This window comes from Centroberyx affinis, unplaced genomic scaffold (assembly GCF_046629955.1).
Source record: "Centroberyx affinis isolate AG114_WGS23_722 - 3 ecotype Tasmania unplaced genomic scaffold, CSIRO-AGI_Caff_v1 ptg006264l_1, whole genome shotgun sequence".
NCBI lineage: Eukaryota > Metazoa > Chordata > Actinopteri > Beryciformes > Berycidae > Centroberyx > Centroberyx affinis.
Genome location: NW_027283188.1, coordinates 208,422 through 227,163, shown reverse-complemented (window position 1 = coordinate 227,163; position 18,742 = coordinate 208,422). Strand labels below are relative to the sequence as shown.

At 42.2% G+C, this 18,742-nt stretch overlaps 1 protein-coding gene across 1 annotated transcript in view; it reads left to right on the top strand.

The window, feature by feature from the left end:
• kirrel3a (kirre like nephrin family adhesion molecule 3a) overlaps positions 1-18,742 on the top strand; it is a gene marked incomplete at its 5' end in the record, with an annotated part of 73,099 nt that overhangs the window by 32,757 nt on the left and 21,600 nt on the right. Inside the window, 2 exons of the mRNA XM_071512418.1 lie at positions 3,009-3,159; positions 12,469-12,574. Of these exons, the coding sequence (XP_071368519.1) occupies positions 3,009-3,159; positions 12,469-12,574 (257 nt within the window). The remainder of the gene's footprint in view (positions 1-3,008; positions 3,160-12,468; positions 12,575-18,742) is intronic.

Below are 18,742 nucleotides of genomic sequence, written 5' to 3'. Positions count from 1 at the left end.
TATCAGGAATCAGGTTTTTATGTTTTCCACAGCCTTGATGCATTTCATTGTATCCATGCTTTTGCTGGGGCTTTAATATTGGCACGAACTGCAAATGGTTCTTTCTCCCAGCTAATTTCCTGCTGACCTCAGTGGGAAAATTAATAGAGAGAAAAAACTGATAAAGCTGAGAATCATGAGACGCTGCTGGAGGAGCTCGGTGATTCAAAGCTGGATTGATAACACCCTTGTTTCCAATTTTATTTCTATTTCATAGCCCTATACAGTCAAATGAAAACGGGTAAATCAAATAACATGTGCACAGGATCAGGTTAATTGAAAGTATTTTGTTTTCATGTTCTGATGGTTGAGGTGAGATTAAACAGGAGTTCTTCATCTATTGTGTGTAGCAATGAAACAAGAAGCAGTTTCTGCATGTATCTATTAAGTCTTGAGATTGAAAAAAGAACAGATTTTTGCATACATCTACTACAGTGTTATATTTGATAGGAAGTGATTTTGTGCATGTAACAATTAGGCATAATGTTGAGATTTAACAGAAGCTAGAAGTGGACAAAAGAGCGTTACTAGATTTACAAAGTAGTGGAAGATGGTTTTCTTGCTGCCTATCTGTCCCAGCATGGTGAAGCGAGTTCATGCTCCCTCTCTTCTGTCCACTGGCTCTCCTCTCTTTCTTCACCCAGCACCTATTGGGAGACTGTCCTGTCTGTCAACTTACCTGTCAAGTGATGAGAAGACAGACACCAAAATCGTCCATGTGTCCCCAGTAGATCCTTCACTCTGCTGCTCCATGCTAACACTTTAGCATACACTATGTTGAGTGATAGAAGACTCCATGCTATCACTTAAGCACTATGTTGAGCGATAGTAGACCCCATGCTAACACTTTAGCATACACTATGTTGAGTGATAGTAGACTCCATGCTAACACTTTAGCATACACTATGTTGAGTGATAGTAGACTCCATGCTAACACTAGCATATACTATGTTGAGTGACAGTAGCCATGCTATAACACTTAAGTAAATAAAGTAAGTTGAATAAAGTAATCTTCAGGCCATATAATAAAAACCATGAACAATTATCAAGGTCAATCTTCTTAATTTGGATGCTAGTCACTTACTATCACTCAACATAGTGTATGCTAAAGTGTTAGCATGGAGCACCAGGGAGATGTGATTTTAGTGTTAATTTTTCTCAACACTTTTTTTTTTTCTCAACTCAAAATAAATGTGCTGTATTCCTTGAAGCATCTCCTCCTTTGGGTTTTGACTGGTGTCTATGAATATAAAACACATTATTAAACATTTCACCCAAAAAGTAGGCTAAAAAAAAAAGGGAGCTAAAGGGAACATTGATTAATATGGTGTGCATATGTATGTGTGTGAGAGAGGTTTAAGATTGAATATCGAAGGTTTCAGTCCTTGAAACTGATATGTGTTTGTTGTATTCTGTGGAGCCCAACACTGTTGACAAAGACACATCGCATCTCTCTCCTCCTCCTCGGTGAACAGTTCAGAATGGCTGATGTTAGCAACCAAGTCTTTCTCTCTGTCCTCCTAATCCTGCTCTTCATTCACAGCCAGAGAGTCATTTTCTGTGGAGTCATAGCTCCCATAAGGATTAACACATAACCGGATCCATATTTTAAAAAAAGAAAAAAAAAGAACAGGTTTTCCTTTCTACTCTCAAGGAGGACTTATCTTTGACCTTTTGGTATTCCCGTTTGCATTTCAGAGTTTGCTTATTTCCACACGAAAACCATCCAGTTTATTCTGGGTGGACTTCTCCGCCCATGTGCTCTTTTGATGTCTTTGTTCCCAACTTAAATGGTAGCATGCACCAGCATTAACTTGCTATCAAAAAGTATGAATTAGCTAGTTACCTTAGCGGTAAAGGAAGCACTTAAACACGACCCTTGGGGAAAAAAACGAAAAACATCACTAAAGCGAACATCACTATCATTCTGAACTCGAACCCTGTTTCACACTGGAGCCAGTTAACCATTTATTTACTTGACTTTCGAGGAGTAACCCTGAGGGCGCTAACGTTGCTCTGACTAACTATATTTCTTTTAATCCATTTTGAAATTGGAGTCTGTGAAAAGCTTTTAAGGTGAGGGTTAAGAGCCGAATTAACCCAGATTTAATGGGACAGTCAACCCTGGGTTGAATAAAAGAATGTGCGGTATGAAAAGCTTTAAATTCTGAAGGATTTAAAGCTTCTTCAAAGACTATGGACAATCAAAGACTCTTTTTTTTTTTGTGTGTTCATTTTGGAGCAATTATCCAGCACCAACTGATTAATTGTGAATTTCATTTTAACGTGGAACTGCAGAGGAATATTCAGTTCTGTGCTGCATTAAATTGTTTGCCATAACCTATGGCACCGAGGTGGTTTCTGCCTCAGCTGGCGGCAAGGTTCATTCTCCTGCCACTGCCAGGCTTTGAGGTGGATTTATTGGCTAAATGGTGTCTCCGCTTTTGTACACTTGTGATTATTATATGGCCGGCCCCGTTCCACGGCCTCGAGAGGGTTCAGTGAAGTGCAGGATTAAGCGACGGGGAATGAGAACCTGTAAGTGAAATAAATGTTCGAAGTGCTTATTGGCCACATGAGCGGGAGTGACACCAGGAGACCGAGGTTCTACCGGCGGCTCCCAGGTACGAAAGCCTGGGAACTACCCAGCTTCCCCCCCCTGAGAATGAATAAACGATCTAGCTATTTAAAGCACGGCATTGCTCAGAAAAAAGAGCATGCACGCTTCACAAAGCCTTCCCTGGATAAATAAAAATTAATTAAGAGACACTCAATTAACTCCGTTTCAATGGTCCATGACTATCCGGCGAAAATAAATCAGGTATTACTTCTCATACGCCGCGAAGTCAAGGTCAAACAGGCCATTACCAAAGTTGCTTGTTTACGCCGTGAATCGGTGCTCTTGCATGGATTAATTGCGGGAATAGCGCTTTTTGAATAATTTCTTGCCTTTCTCCTTGATTCCTCAGACTCTGTTGCGCGATGGAAGGAGGGAGAGCACGGTCAGCACGCTCTACCTGTCCCCCTCCAACATCGAGACCGGCCAGCAGATCACCTGTCGGGCCTCGAACAAGGCGGCGCCCAACGGAAAGGACGCCACCGTCACCATCGACATCCAGCGTGAGTACAGCTGAATTGAATCGTACCTATAGCAGTATGCAGACTTCTCACTCACACGCTGTACCTTTCCACTACAAAAGAAAAGCTCCAAAAGAAATCAATGTCGGCCTGCTTCCCACAAACACAGTGAAATTCGCAGTGAAGCGGAAGGAAAGTGCAGGAACACAATGGCACAGATAATTACTCTGATGAAGATTACAGATGTTGTTATGCTCTCAGCCAATGGCAGCGCACGATGTGATTCAACCTGTGCGCGCTTTGTTCGTGCCTTTCTTTTCTCTCGCTCCCTCTACCTCCTCGCAGTGGCATCCGAACACAGAAAAAAAAGGGGGCCCCCTCTATGAATAATTAAATTGTCAGATGATATTATTTGATCACAAAAACTATTTGCCGCAAGTTATGGATTCGGAATAGAGGGCTTTCGCATCCCTCACAGCTCCTTCAAAGCTATTAAGTATGACTAATAAAGCAGAAAATGCTATTCAGAGATGCATTTCTCTTGACAGATCTATTCTTCCTCCTCATGCATTCTCCCCCCCCCCCCCCCCGCTTTTATTTTTCGCCACGCAAAAAAAGGAATAGAGGCCGGGGAGAGACTGAAACGCGTGAGCTAACTGATTAACGGCGGTTGTGCTCATTGTCGGAGAGGCCCTTAATCCTTTTGTCATGCAAAACAATGGCAGCGGCCGCCATTTTTCGTGGAAAGTCAACAGTCGGAAAAAACAAATGTTTGATACTACCCCTCCACTCCTCTGTTTGAGCAGCCTTGAACTACAGCAGCCGTTGAGATGTGCCTATCTTCGGGAAGCAGCCAATCCGGTCTGCCTCCACAGCGGAGTTGCGGGCTGTTTTTGAGTAATGCCACTGCCATTTCGCTTTTTTCCACATTAGTCTAAATAATTTCCAATGAGGCGTCGGTGCCAGACGCTTATAAACGCACCCTCTTTGTCCCACTTAACATGCACATACAGTTTGCGAGGTGAGAGCAGGGAGGGGGTTGGGGGTGGGGGGTAAGGGAAGAAGGATTAAGCCACAAAGAGGCAATTCAGCGAATTTGGAAAGGCAGCCGTGAGATCCACTGTTTGGCGAGGTGTGTGTGTGTGTGTGGGGGGTGGGGGGGTGGGGGGGTGGGGGTGGGGAGGGGTTGACAGGTGTTGGATAAATAAGTGATGATGGCGCTGTCAAGGATGGAGAGGCTGCGGAGGCTCCTGGGGGGTCCCGGAGAGCAACTCGGGCGACTCGGCCGCTGGGGGGGGGGACACCCCGACTTTAACCCGCCGCCTGTTAATATTGATGGGAAGCAGCTGTTGGCTCTCTCGGTGAACCGCTCCGGCACCCTAGCACCCTAGCACCCTAGCACCCTAGCACCCTGCACCCAAGTGCACCGGGCAGAGGGGCAGGCAAGCACACAGGGTTACTATGGGACTCGGGTTCCCAGGCATGACTGCCATTGGTTGCCTAGGCTGTAACTGAGAATTAGCATATGCATCAGTGCCCCCTACCCCCCCCCACCCCCCACCCACCTCTTTTATGGAGTCTCTGCTCCAGCCCAGCCAAACTGGCCAAACTGGATGAACTGGCTCCTGCACTGTTCCTCCACCATCAATATAAAATGTGAAAAACATCAATTCAAACATAATCCAATCTGAATATAATAGGCTGAGGTGAAGCCGTGTCATGTATCCTCTTCTTACTACAGTCCAGTAAATGAGAGGTAGTGCGCGCCACACCTAATACATATGTATGGCAGATCTATCTTTCATGTTAACGGAATATGAACTGCATCACAATTAGTCCCGAATCCAGCGCTAACAGGTCCGGCAATTAAAAAAAAAAACGCTTGTTATTTTTTTTTAGAGGCCCTTTAGTTTTCGACGGTTCTTCTTCTTCCGACGAGAAGCCGTGGGAGTCGGGAGCACAAAGGAGCCGCGAGGCGGAGGCTGTCCCGGGGTGATTGTAAGAGAAGGAGAAGCGTGGAGGGTAATTGCAAAGAAGAGGAGGAGCACGGGCCAAATAATGCATTTTTTTGTTTGATAATTAATAGCCAAATGCAGATGCGGTGTGTCCACAATGCTCCCCACAGGCATCACAGGAACACAGACACACACACACACCCACACACACACAAATGCTAATGCACTCATGTGTACACACACCGCCGAAAGTAAAGACACCTTCCGCACGGCTCAAGTAAAAACACAGAGCGGTTTATCACGCCGCTCTCCCAGGAGTCTGATTTCCGTGACAGAGCCCCATATTTTTGCATTCATTGTACAGGCTGCGTCTCTATTAGGCTGTGCCAAGCCTCACGGTTTGCGTTGATGAAAGCCACAGACCAAAGTTAATTACGTACAGTGCTGGAAGAGGGTGTCTCAATGCACCGTGATTGCGTTTGGAGACTGGGAAAAGTAGAGCACTAAAGTTGAGAACTCCGGCAAGATAGGAAAGGTGCAGGACTAAGAAAGCTGCAGATAAAGAAAATGAAAATATGCATTGGATACATAGACAGATTTTGTCTGAGAAAACTGTATGCATGCAGACAGTGTCTAGACTAGCAACTTCATAATTAACTATGAATTGTTGCTTGGTTGTGGCAAGGCTTTTGGGGGTGAAGGGGGAGGTAGGAAGCAACTAATAGCATTTTAGTATAAATAAATGTCTGTTTCATCCTTTATCAGTGATTGATTTAACACAACAGTGATTCAACCTATATCCAGTTCATGAAAGCTTCTACATTTGCTGTTCGGTGTCCGGTAGTGATGCGTTTTTACGTTTACCGGTTGGTTTGGAATCAACAGAAGAAGAACTGGGTAGTTGGGGGCTGAACAGACAAAAGAACAGAGCGCCACCTACGGACGCTCAAACTGCATCGACAGAAAATCCGAGGAAAGAGACAAACACAATCCCGACATCGCCCCCCCAGCCCCTTAATACCACCGCCTTTATAAAGAGGAATAGCAAAGACAGCCCCATGCAATTTTTAAAGGTTTTTAGCACATAACTAAACAAATTATCCAAGCCAATCCATCTCCTAAAACACACCCCAAGCCTCCTTTAAAACCTGAAAAAAGTCATGGGTGTAAAAAGTAGTTAGAGGGCTTGATTTGCTGGGAAGCTCAAAGTAAACCCGACTGAAGCCAACGACGAGGACCGGCTCGACCTCGACCGTGAACTTGGCGGTTGATGTTTGTTTTAACGCCGCATTTATATGCGTTCAACTTCTCATTCGCCTCATGCATTAAAAAAAAAAAAAAACAACATTAAATTTCAACAAGCTCGACCGCGCCGACTGTGAATTTCATGGCAAAAGAGCAGACGCGCTCTGTTCCGATGCAAAGGGATAGACAGCTGCATCTCTTATTGATATATGCATGATCTGCGCTATTCTCTAACATCCTGATGTGGTTTTGGGATACACTGAGTGTTTTCAAGGCTCCATGCATGAGCCGTTATAGTGGATATCTGTTGTTAGCACTGTGATAATGGTTTAATGCTGTCGGGTGGCTATACTAGAATAGATGGGAGTAGGATCCGTGTTGTATGGAGTGTTATGTGGTCGGAGTATCTAACATCAATAAATTATAGTGTAGATTTCTAGTAATTGTTTATTGGCATTTACACCCTGCAGTATCTTTTAACATTGGGGGGTAGATAAGAACAAAGAAGATCATTTGATGGAAAGTTTGGAAACATGAAAGTCGTTAAAAAAAAATCTTATGATGTGCGCCTATGAATGGGTCATTATCATTGAAATCTGAAAAAAAACGTAATTATTTTAAAAATACTGACTAGAATTCATCAGAGTGTCTGAATGCTAAAGGTGGCATGAAAGATCAAACAAGATGTCAACAAATGAGTGACAAAAATGGGTAAAATGTGTTGGAAAATCTGTAGCAAATGCATCTATAACACTTAGTTACATCCATAATGGTTAAATTCCATCTATTTTATAAGCAATAAGAACAAACAAACATCTTACAATATCTTAAAAATGTCTCTTTCTTCACTTTAAAACGTGTTTTTTTGGTGCCTATACATTCATAGGATGTTATGAGAATATGCAGTATTATTCTATCATGCTGAAATTGTTTCTCTGAGCAATTTTGTCAGTCATTTTGAATTCAAATGTCACATCCTTAAGGTGCAAATTGCCCAACAAAAGGGCAATCAATCAATCAAGCAATCCACACACTATATGCTGAAGTCCAGAGTGCAGCGCTGTTGTTTTTCTGCAAAATGTGTCATTAGGCACGGTGCCTCCTGCACACACTTCACTCCACTGTAGCCTGCAGCCTCATTTGGCTGCACAGTCAGACCTTATTCAGTCTAAACTCCCTGGAAACTTTATGAGGGAGAATGAACAAGGCCGGCTGTTTTACATTCTACAAGTAGTCGATGGTCCAGCAAACATCACTGATGAGTTTTATAACAGTCAGAGTGTGTGGGTCATCATTTTAGCTGACGTATTAAGAGTAAGTCAAATCCAGCCAATTCTCTATGAAGACGCTGCAGCACAAAGCTTTCCCTGTAATATACTGAAACTAGGTACAGATGCGAAAACCGCTCTGTGAAGTTCTCGAGCTGTTGCGAGAAACTTCGGCCAAATTATACGGCGACGCCCGATTTGGGGCAAAACAGCGCAGGTGAGGAACCGCGCAGCTAGAGCCTTGTTCTCACAAACGAGGAGCGCAGCAGCTGGATAAAACACCTGCTGCACTGAAATACGCCTTCGAGCGCGGGAACGACGTCAGCCAGAGCACGCCAACAAACCGAAGCCGGCCACTGTGAAAACCCACCAGCAACACTAATGATGATAAAGCATTTGCGATGTGGATGTAACATCTGCATCGACAGCAGACCGTCTGACTGCCACTTTTAAATCACTTCTTAAAACTCGGTATGGACTTGCTTTTATGCTTTTATCACTTATCCTGTGTTTTCTTTTACCCTCTGTTCTTATCCTTTTATCTTGTAGTGCTAGTAGGTCTTATTTTACTTTCCACTTCTACATTTCTCTCTATAGTCCAACAATTACACGCCAAGGATGTGATCGCAAAATGGGGAAATCCGCCAACTGCAAAAAGTGACACCTTCTCTTGCCAAAGCTCGCCTACTCTTACCTACAAAACTACTAATAATGGAATTTCAATGAACAGAAAATAACTATAATATTCCTATAGGGGTTTCTAGTGTGTCTGTGGTGCTAGTGAGTGACCTTATTATTGGTATATATGGTATTATTATAGGATTTTCCGTGGTTCCGTTTTGGCTGTGATATCTGTATATTTTCCAGGAATTTATTTTGGGAGTTTTTTTTTTTTTTTTTTTTTTTTTTTTGGGATGGCTCTTTCCTGTAAGGGACACCGTGGCACATTTCAGTTATTAATGCGGCGTCATTCAACATTAACTTCTCATCTAAAATGCACGAGTCGAGAACAGGGGCCCCCGGCGGTAGCCACTCTGACACCCGGAGAGAGCGGCAGCTGGACTCGCTGACAGCTGAAAAGACCTGAGGAGTAACACCCGAGGGTTCCTCACGTGTCTCCCCGTCTACCCCCCCCCCCCCCCGTCCCGTCCCAGCTATAGCCGGTGCTGCTATTTTGTCCCGCTGGAAGCCCGATGGGAAGCTTCAAAAAGTTTCATGTCAGGGTATCCCACCTGCATAATGCCTCTACTTCTGCTGCTGCTGTGTCTGACCCCCCCCCCCACCCCCACGTAATGCTAATAGGACATAAAACCGTAATGAGAAAGGCTTTCATTTGTATGCGACGCTGTATTATTTATCGTCTTTACTCAATATGCTAATTTGAATTTACTTAAGCATAATGCATACGCGAGTAATTGTCTTGTTTTTTATTTAATATACAGAGCTATAAACTTTTACTGCTTGTACACGCCGCAACTTGGCTCCGCTCTGACCGATTGTTGGGAGCGCCACAGGCTCTGATTGCATCTGTGTACGTTTTTGACCGAGAAAAAAACCCAAAAACGCTTTAAATATGAGTTTAAATATACGCTCGGTGATTTTGTGTCGTGACCTTAAATCATTTTACTGAGTTAACATGGCGAACTAGAAAGCTCTAATTTAGGTAGGATTGCACTCAATAACATGACGACGGATGCAGCCGTTCCCCGAGCATGGTTTTTTGAGACGTTTATTCCCGTACTAAGCTTTGAATGGCTGTAATCAACCTCTGGTTTATTTTGCACTTGCCAGGCAGAGCTATTGTTCATGAAGCGAAATCACATCAGCAGGGAAACAAGGAGACATCTGATTGGCTGTTGAGGGGCCATGACCACAAAGTTCAGCTGTGGCCAACTTTTCTTCAAGTTTATTGACTGTCAACACATTGGTCCGAGTTTCCCTGGTTGCTCGACTCTATAGGAAATGAATGGACTGATTGGTGGTGATGTGTTGATGGTCTACTATAACTGTTATACATGAATAGCAGTTATAGGAATAAAGATGGGAAAGACTAGAAGGTAGAAATCATACTGAGCTTGATGTAATTTATATTCTTATTTAGTTTTTAGCAACTGCTCTGTGTATACAAGAAGCTAATCTAATTATCGGTTTCTTGCACTCGGGGTAAATTGTACCATTTTGACCAGTGCAAAGTTTGGCACAGGGGGGCTTTTCAGGGACTAGCGCTGTATTGTATTTCCATAATCCATCACACTTATGAATACGGCTTAATTAAAGCTATTATCAAAAATACACCGCCAAGATTTCTAGGTAGAAAAATATCTGAGGCCACAAGAAATTGATTTCCTTAATCTCCCTACCAAAGGCTCTCAAATTCTTCTTTCCACACAAGACTGTCCTTAAGAGAAAACTGTTAGCGATTAGTCATATGCGGCATAATAAAGTCAGCTGACAGACTGCAGGGGAGTTCTATTGCCGGAATTAAAGACCTTTTGGTTTTTGAAGTAAAAAAAGATCGCAGACAGAGACTTTTAGAGGTGACAGAGCAGGGGCCTTCACTGCATACCTGAAAGGCACTTTAGCACTTTGAGAGTGGGAGTTTTTGATAATGCCTAGCACTGCACCTTTCAGTCCATTTTTTTCTGATACTGAGCGGCAGCCTTGACTGTACCAGAGTTGATTACAATGAATAATACAGCCTGTTGTGCTAAAGTCCAACTCCTGTCAATTGTATAAGCAGTAAAAGCAAGATTCTGTTTTTTTTTTTCTGAAACTGCATGAACTGAACTGAGTGAAGCTTGGTGAAAACATTTTACTCCCTGTGAGGGTGCATTTGTTTGAAAGTACCTTTATTTTATTATTATGCTTAAAAGGGCATTTCGCTCACAATGCGTGTGAAAGTTATTTTGTCCGAGCCTTTGATGCAATCGATTCCCCCAGAAACATTTCTGTATAGGATCGTTTTGGCAAATGCAGAAATGTGGCTTTTGGTTGCATGGGCATTTTGTTGTAAGGCTTTGTTTTGCTTCATAAAATAATTTATGAGGCTAATAGTGTTGCAGGGTCAGTTGGCTCCATTCAATCTGCCTGTTAGCTGGAGCTCACCAGGGACAGTGCTCTGCTGCCCTCGCTGTGCAGCTGGCTTTGGCAGGAGAAAAAGCCTCATGGATACTGGAATTATTGGCCTTTGGACTAAACAGGCACTAGAGCCTGCTATCTATATGTTTGTGTATTTGACTGGATGAGTAGAGGATCCAAGGGGAGTTTCTTGTTTCAATTAAGCACTTTTGACAATAAAAGACCCTGGCTATTGTTAAGAAGAGGTCTTATCTTAATATATATTTAGATTTTTGTACAATCACACTCATTCAACCGGCCTATTATAACAGCTTACTAAGTTGAAAGTTGTGTTTCCCCAACAGTATCCCGATGAGACTTTGTGGCCAATGCTACATTTTACTTTTATTTAATTGAACTGTAAGTAAGACTGAATGGCATATTCTTCAGATGACATCACTCATTTAACCTCATTAACTCTAAACAGCTCTCCAAGCAAATTAATCTGATTAAGACTCAGTTTTGGGATGTGAGAGCTTTGCTTTTAATCTATGTGTTGCTACTCTCAACAACAGTCACCTTATTTTTTAATTCCCCCCCATCCTTAAAAAGTTCCCTAAGATTAATGCAGCAATTAGCAAGTGTATCACAGCGTGAATTAATGTAAGATATCATCAGCGAACCAGAAGCTTTTCCATCATGTTTGCTGTTCGCCCTGCTGCCGCTTTCAAGTGCTGTCGGAAATATCATATTCCGCACATGATCGCACATGAATGAGCGAAGGAAGTGGTAAATATGGCTGGGAAACTCTGCTTTTGTTATGATACATGAGACACCATGTAATAAATTAATTAAAACTTCAGCCACCAAAATAAATACTTTTGTTACAAGGCTCATTTCGTTACTCTTTCCGACTAAAAGCACGTGACTGTGCACAAAAGTTGCATTTACGACTACCGAACTAGGAAGTAGGAGCTTACGAGGAGCACTTGAAGGCAGCATACAACTCATCCACAACTTCAACCTCCCCAACTGTCCCGTTCTTATAATGTCTTTGTAAATGATATGATACGTAAACTGCACTGGCATTAGAGGCTGAGATTGTGTTAAATCACCTGGTTTGATGACTCTTGGCTTTAGTGGAAAAAAAAAAAATCTGTCTCCAGCAGCCCTCACTTTGTCAAAATTAAACCACTACAAAGACAAAAATGGACTATTATGCAAAATGTTCAGCACATCATTATCAGCAAAGTTATTTCCTCTAGCAAGTCATAGTGCTGCAACTGTAGTGATCACAACTCCACTGATCTCCCTTTTTTCTCATATAGCATATATACACTTTTAGCTCCGATTATAAATCAAAATAACACAATTAGTTGACTGAATAAGTTGTTGCAATGAACGTTTGTGTCGTGTATTGTAGAAAGGTCGAGGGTCGAGTTACTTTTATAAACTCAGGTTTATTTATTAGCATTGACTGCATCAGCGAACATTGCGACTACCCCAGATCAAGCATGTGTCTGTCTGCCGTAACTCATCACCATGGAAACTGTCGTAACAACTGTCATAGCACTTAACATGTGACTACTGGCCATATATATAGATATATATATGACATGTATCACAACTGGAAACACGATTAGTTTGATACTTGGATAACACTTGGTAAGTTAGGGTTAGGATTGTAACTCGGCGCTGTGCTTTAGTTGTGGGTCTTTACCTGCCCATCTCAAACTCTCTGAGTTTACAACCATAGTTCCTGCCTTTATTGGTTTTCCTTCCACCATCTTAAATTGTTATAATCTTTCCCCCATCCTGCTGTGCAGATCTGCCCCTCGTCAACCTCACTGTGGAGCCGCAGCCGGTCCTGGAGGGAAACCTGGTCAAGTTCCACTGCTCTGCCAAGGCCAACCCACCCGTCATCTACTACAGGTCAGCTTCACTCTGCTCACGTATTTTTCCCTCGTCTGTCTCTCTCTCTTTCTCTCTCTCTCTCTCACACACTCTCTCTCTCTCTCCCCCCTCTTTCTGTTTATCTTGCCGGTGCACACCTACTTAGGTTCCCTGCGAAATCAAACTGAACAAATATCGCTCCAATAGGGAACTAGCAAAATAATCACTTGAGCAAGCAGCTGAAGAAAACACAAGTGGGTCAAGGCAGGAAAAAGAGGGTTTGAAAAGTCAACAGTGAGTTTGCTCACCGAGCGTGGCAAAGTGACTTCAAATCTTTTCTAATATACACCCACCATGAGTGTCTACTAGCAATGTCTAGTATGGTTCAAAACAAAACCCAAGCTAAAGAAAATGAAGAAGATTCAACAAACAGAACGAAATAGAACCGAAATAGGGAGACCAAAAACAGCGCAAGTGGCCTATGAATAATGTACAGTAACAACCCAAAGTTTATAGCTATTGTACCAGTTACAACTCACTTCAAAGGCCTATGATTTAGCTAGCTAGGTTAGCTAACATAATGCTTTCTCTGCATGACCAAGCAAACTAGCATAAGGCAAATGACAGTGGCTGTAGTTAGCTATGTACTATAGCTAGCTTGGGAATTAGTAGCTGTAAGACGGTTTCCCCCACTCTTTTCGAAGTGATGTATTCAATAAAAAATTTAAAATATTTGAAAAATGTTGGTGTCTGTCAGTCTGTCAGTATTTTTGTCCATTATTATAGTTCTTATTAGGTCTCCTTAGTCAAAATCTAACCTGTGCTAACCTAATCTAACCATGTGCTTTAATTTCAAAATCAATGTATTGATCACAAGGAACTTTACTGCCACCCAAAACCAGCAAGAAGCTCCATCAGACACTGGTCACCAGCCAAAACCAGTTGGTCACCAGCAAAAACCACCATTCAAAACCACCTGGTCAACAGCATAAACCAGCAAAAACCACCATTCAAAACCAGCTGGGCAACAGCATAAACCAGCAAAAACCATCATAAACTGGCCACCAGCTAAAACCAGCCTGAAGGTGACGAATGTCCTACCTTAAGCTGGTCACCATCAAAAACCAGCATGACCATCATGAACTGGTCTAAGCTGGGGTTTTTTTAGCAGGATGATTAACAGCAAACCAAATAACAGGCTAGAAAGCATGAATCCAGGAGAGAGGATCCAATTTCAGAAACACAAATGGCTCTCAAGGAGTCAAAATGCTAGAAAAACAAGGACTAGGGAATTGCATTAATGCATAAAGAACACTATTATTAAAGCTAACAGTCACAAAGATGAAAATGCATATATATATATATAGATACTGTATATATAAACCCTTGACATGTATTGTATGACCATATTTACTCTTCGGCTGCCTAAGTATGTATTTTCATCTTTGCGACTTGATACCTGGCCGCTCTCACACTTTGGCACCATTTACAGCAATTTCTCTCAGTAAAGAAAGTCTGTTCATTATCGAGCAGAAGCTAATTAATAGAATAAAGCAAAAATTAGGTCTCAGTTGGTGAAGGCGCATAGCAGGTAGCCACAACATTCTGGGTCCGAATCTGGCCTGGGACCCTTGTCACATGTCACCTCCCCTCTCTGTCCCCACTTTCCTGCCTCTCTTACTGTTACTATCAAACAAAGGCAAGTATGCCAAAAAACAGTTTTAAGTAAAACTTGTATTATTGTGAAAATGTAACTTTATGAGACACTTTAGCCAAAAATTTTCCCAACAGCTCCCTTGAAACTCTTTGCATATTCAGAAAGAAACATATGCCATGGGAATAAATGCACCATGGGACTGTACAAAATCTCTACTTTTTGTTCCCCTGTCCTTCTGTTTTTTCAATATGACACGTGGCTGTTTGAAAGCTCTTGATCAGCTGTTATAATACAATATACCAGAGTTCATATAAAGTGTTCCCATCCATCATCCTGTTTTATGTAAGGAATTTTTTTTTTTTTTTAATATCATCATCAGATGTAACCATATAATAATCACATAATATACGTGTCTCACTGCTGTGGGCTGTCAGGGGCAGGGCAATCACTTACAGTAGGCTGTCTAAAAAAAAATGTCAAACATACTGTACCACCGGCTCACCTTCACCCGTAAACACTCCCACAGCAGCTGGCGTCTCATTGATTATAAATGGGCAGACCGCCCCGAGATGCTGCCACACATTTCTGCCATCTGCCTGTGTGCCGGGGCAGGGGCGGCCGCCATTCACTTACCGCATTAACAAAAAGTAAGAGAGGGGGGTCAGGCTGACTACACTCATACACTCTGTGAGGCTCGATGCGCTGCCGCTGGGGGGGGGGGGTTATGCAGCCTGGGAACAACATGCCAGAAACGGATAACAGAAAAGATGTCTGGCGCAGGGGGAGGACAAAGTTGACCGGGTTCATTTGCCGAGCGGAATTACCTGTGTAGAATAGACAGCGGCTGAAACAGGAAAAAAAAAACACTAACACAGCCACTGGGAAAAAAAACCACCCTCATCTTCACCTTTCTTTTTGTTTTCATGCTTGGGAATTACGTTCAGGCTCATAAACCCATATTGATGGCAGGCCGCGTTTTAAAACTTCTCATTTTTTAAGACCTGCGTTGCACCTAGTACTGTTTTCGGATTACGTCTAGGTGTGAGTTATCTGGATTACATTAAAATGCACCCCCAGTATACACACTGAAATCGGATTTTTCTCTTCCTTATCAGAACGCAGGTTGCCGTTTAAAATTGACAGTTATTTTGTTCCATGTCACCGCCGCAGCTACCTTCCCCCTCATTGGTTTGCCTGCTCTTCCTGGTTGGATCCATGCTCTAAAGGTTATTCCCAGTTACACAGGTGCAATATGAATGAAGACACATATTGCATTTACAGACTGTCGTTAATGTGGCTTAATGCGGCTCTGATCAGCTCCGGAGGTGATTGGAGCTAAATGCATCTTGAGTGCATGTACACCTGGATTCTATGCGTTTTCAGTCCATCCAATTACAATGTGATCCTCCAGGATGCAAGTAGTAAAGGGTCCTAAGAAGCATTCCGTATCATTTATGCAAACAGATTTAATCATTTGTGTCAGCTTTCATTAGATGTCCATGTGATGTAAAAGCAGTGGAGCAATGTCTCAATATGTTAACAATAACAATCTTAATCATCAAAATCTTTTTTACTGTGCATGCTTGCTCTTACTCAGCACAGACCTGCTTCATATTCATGCAGTTACATGGAATTCCCAACTGGGAGCTAACCCGGCACAACCACAGTCAACCACAGTGAACAGCTTGACTGGAGCAAATGTCCCTCGCACAAGGTTATCTCAGCAGTAATTGCTGAGGCGGAGGAGAGTGTTACTTATACTTTTAATTCAGTTTCCCTGCCCGCATTTTACCAACAAGTCTGTGTATTCAAACCAACGGCCTATTTCTCTTTTCAATTCTTTTCTCTTTGGCGTTACAGGGTCCCGACTGCCATTTTAAACTGAAAACATCCCTTTGGGTTAAACCGTGATTTTCTCTTCTGTCTAATATTACTTTTAATTCCTGGAGAGAATGATGTGCCATGATCTTACTTTTAGCCGTCATTAGGAGGGCAAGAAAAGACAGAGGCGCGGATCTTCATAACATCATTTATTCTGGTTAACCCTAAACCCTTGACACATTATTGTAAGTGTATTACAGGAACACCTAATGTATTATATGAACAGCTAATGAAATTTGACTCCGTAATAGAATTAGTATCCTTGAATGAACCATTTGCAGCTGAACTTTTCAGTGGCATTGTGAATGTGGTGTAAGCCAGTTTCAGTCTGGAGTATCTGTTTGAGCAGAATGCTCAATGGGGCCTTGAGACAGAAATGAATCCATGACATTATTCTCTTTGGCCTGAAGGGGGCACTAATTTTTTTAGGAATAAAATGTGAAATGTACACAAAACTTTGTACTAATACAAAGTTTGGGGCAAAAAGGCCCAAAATGTAAAAAATTTAAACCTAGAGAACACAAACTTTCATGGTTAACCCCAATGGCAACTGACCTGTATTTTGACTTTTATTTATTTATTTGTTTATTTTTGCTTTGCTTCACAAATTCACACAATTCCTCTGTTGGATGAATGGATGTACTGCATTAATACCTTGTGAGACTGGAAAAAAAGAAGCATTGAAGAAGAATTCATGGATTTGCAGTGTAGTGTAGTTTATGAAGCTATTGAACAAGCAATATGAATGTGTTATAAAATATTAATACACCCACATGTGCAACTCCCTCAAAGTGGGTTATATGCAGCCAACTTTGCTCAAGAAATTTGTCTCTTTGAAGTCCGGCGCGATAGAATTTCCAGGAATTATTGTTCATTTTTGTTTCAAAAACAGTTGTTTCTAAGGTCTTTCATTTTGTGAAACATTGTTCACATGCCTTACAGCCAAGTCAAAGTCCATATTTGGTTTTAACTCCATGCATGCGTGAGTCCGTAGTCAAACGCATAATCGATTTTAAGACAAGCTGGGTTTGGCTTATCATAAAACTTGCAACACATACTGGGAATTGGATTTTAAAGGTGCGTACCAAATTTCATGAGTTATAAAGGCTTAGGGGCTGGAGGGCATTCAGGATGCTTCTGCCTTGGTTCACTGCATTTTTCTCCCGCAGGTCTTCAGGAGCTGCTATGTTGAGGTCTGTTCTGTGTTTTTTCAGACTTTTATTCAGATTTCCTTTTAACGGTCTCATTTAACAGCCATTAGAGTGTAAATAGAAGTGTTACTCTGAAGAAAAAGCCAACAGGTTCAGTCCACCTCCACATCCCCTTTGGTTGGATTGCTTAAATAAATCTGCATATAATTAATGGTAAATGTACTATTCCACTCGGCTTGACTCACCTCCCTGCAAATTGCACGCTGGAGTTTAAGCGGTTAAACAGCCTTATCTAAGCCTTATCTATTTACTGTAGGCTAACGAGAAGAGAGAAGTTATATTGCTCTGGAAATATCACAGGCATACATGGATGAATGCATTATCACTCGTTGGAAACAAAAGTGCTTATGCAAAAACAAAAATGGACCATTGCCTTTGATGGAAAGCAAATAGGCCTGGCTGAACAGATTTTCTATTACCTAAATAGTCATGCTTGCATAAAACTTCCTTTGATGGGAGGACTTTTTTTCATCAGCCAATATTGTTGCTTTGTTTTCTTTTATGTGAAATACCACAGTCTATTTGATGGAAATACTACACTGTCAATGTTATTTCTCAGTACTTCTGGGCGACACTAGATATGCTTGAAATATACTTGAAATAGAGCTAAGAGTTAATATTGATCTCAGTTAATCTGTGAACAAGTATAGTCTTCGGAGAAGTCGCTGGCTGTACACAGAACCTCTGTGTATCTGCAGATGAGAGTGTTTTCATCAACCTTAGGAAATTGGTAGGACAGCGTGGAATTGGTCACAGTGGCTCCTAATGGGAGGATGGGATTGGCTGGTGAGAGACGGCGCTTCTCATCATTTAATGCTAAAGTCCTTTCCTTTATTTCTGCTCTGCTCCATCACTCAGCGTGCCATTGCCTCTCTTTAATACTTCCATGCCAACAGGTTCATTCCTCAGAGTCTTCTTAATGCCCTCTTGGCTGAGCACGCTATTGATCACCTGAGAATCTCGCCTTTTCGCTGTGAAATGAAGAAAATCAGAGTGCCTGAAGGCTGGATGCTGCTGATGAGAGAGAGAGAGGGGGGGGGGGGTGGAGGAGGAGTGGAATGCGTATGGAGAGGAAGTAAGCGGGTTGGGGCTCCTCCTTATCACATAAGCTCCAGATGTTCTTCTCTCTTCTGCGCCTCCACTTCTCCGCTCTCTCATGTCCAAGATGGGCTAAAAGAGCATGACTCTGAGGAAAGAAAGAAAAAAAAAAAACGAGATTGGAGACTGTCAGGAAATCGTTGGCCAGTCTGTCCGTCTATCTGTCTGTTCGTTCGTTCGTCCATTTGTCGCGCACTGACACTGGATTTTGATGGAACTTAGGAAAATGATGCATCTCAACATCGCATTCCAGCAATTTCAAAATGACATGGATTGGTCCAAGGCGGGGTGCTATATTGTTTGTTTATTCATTAATCTGTCTTTGCGTTAATGCATGATATCTCAGACATAACTGATCAG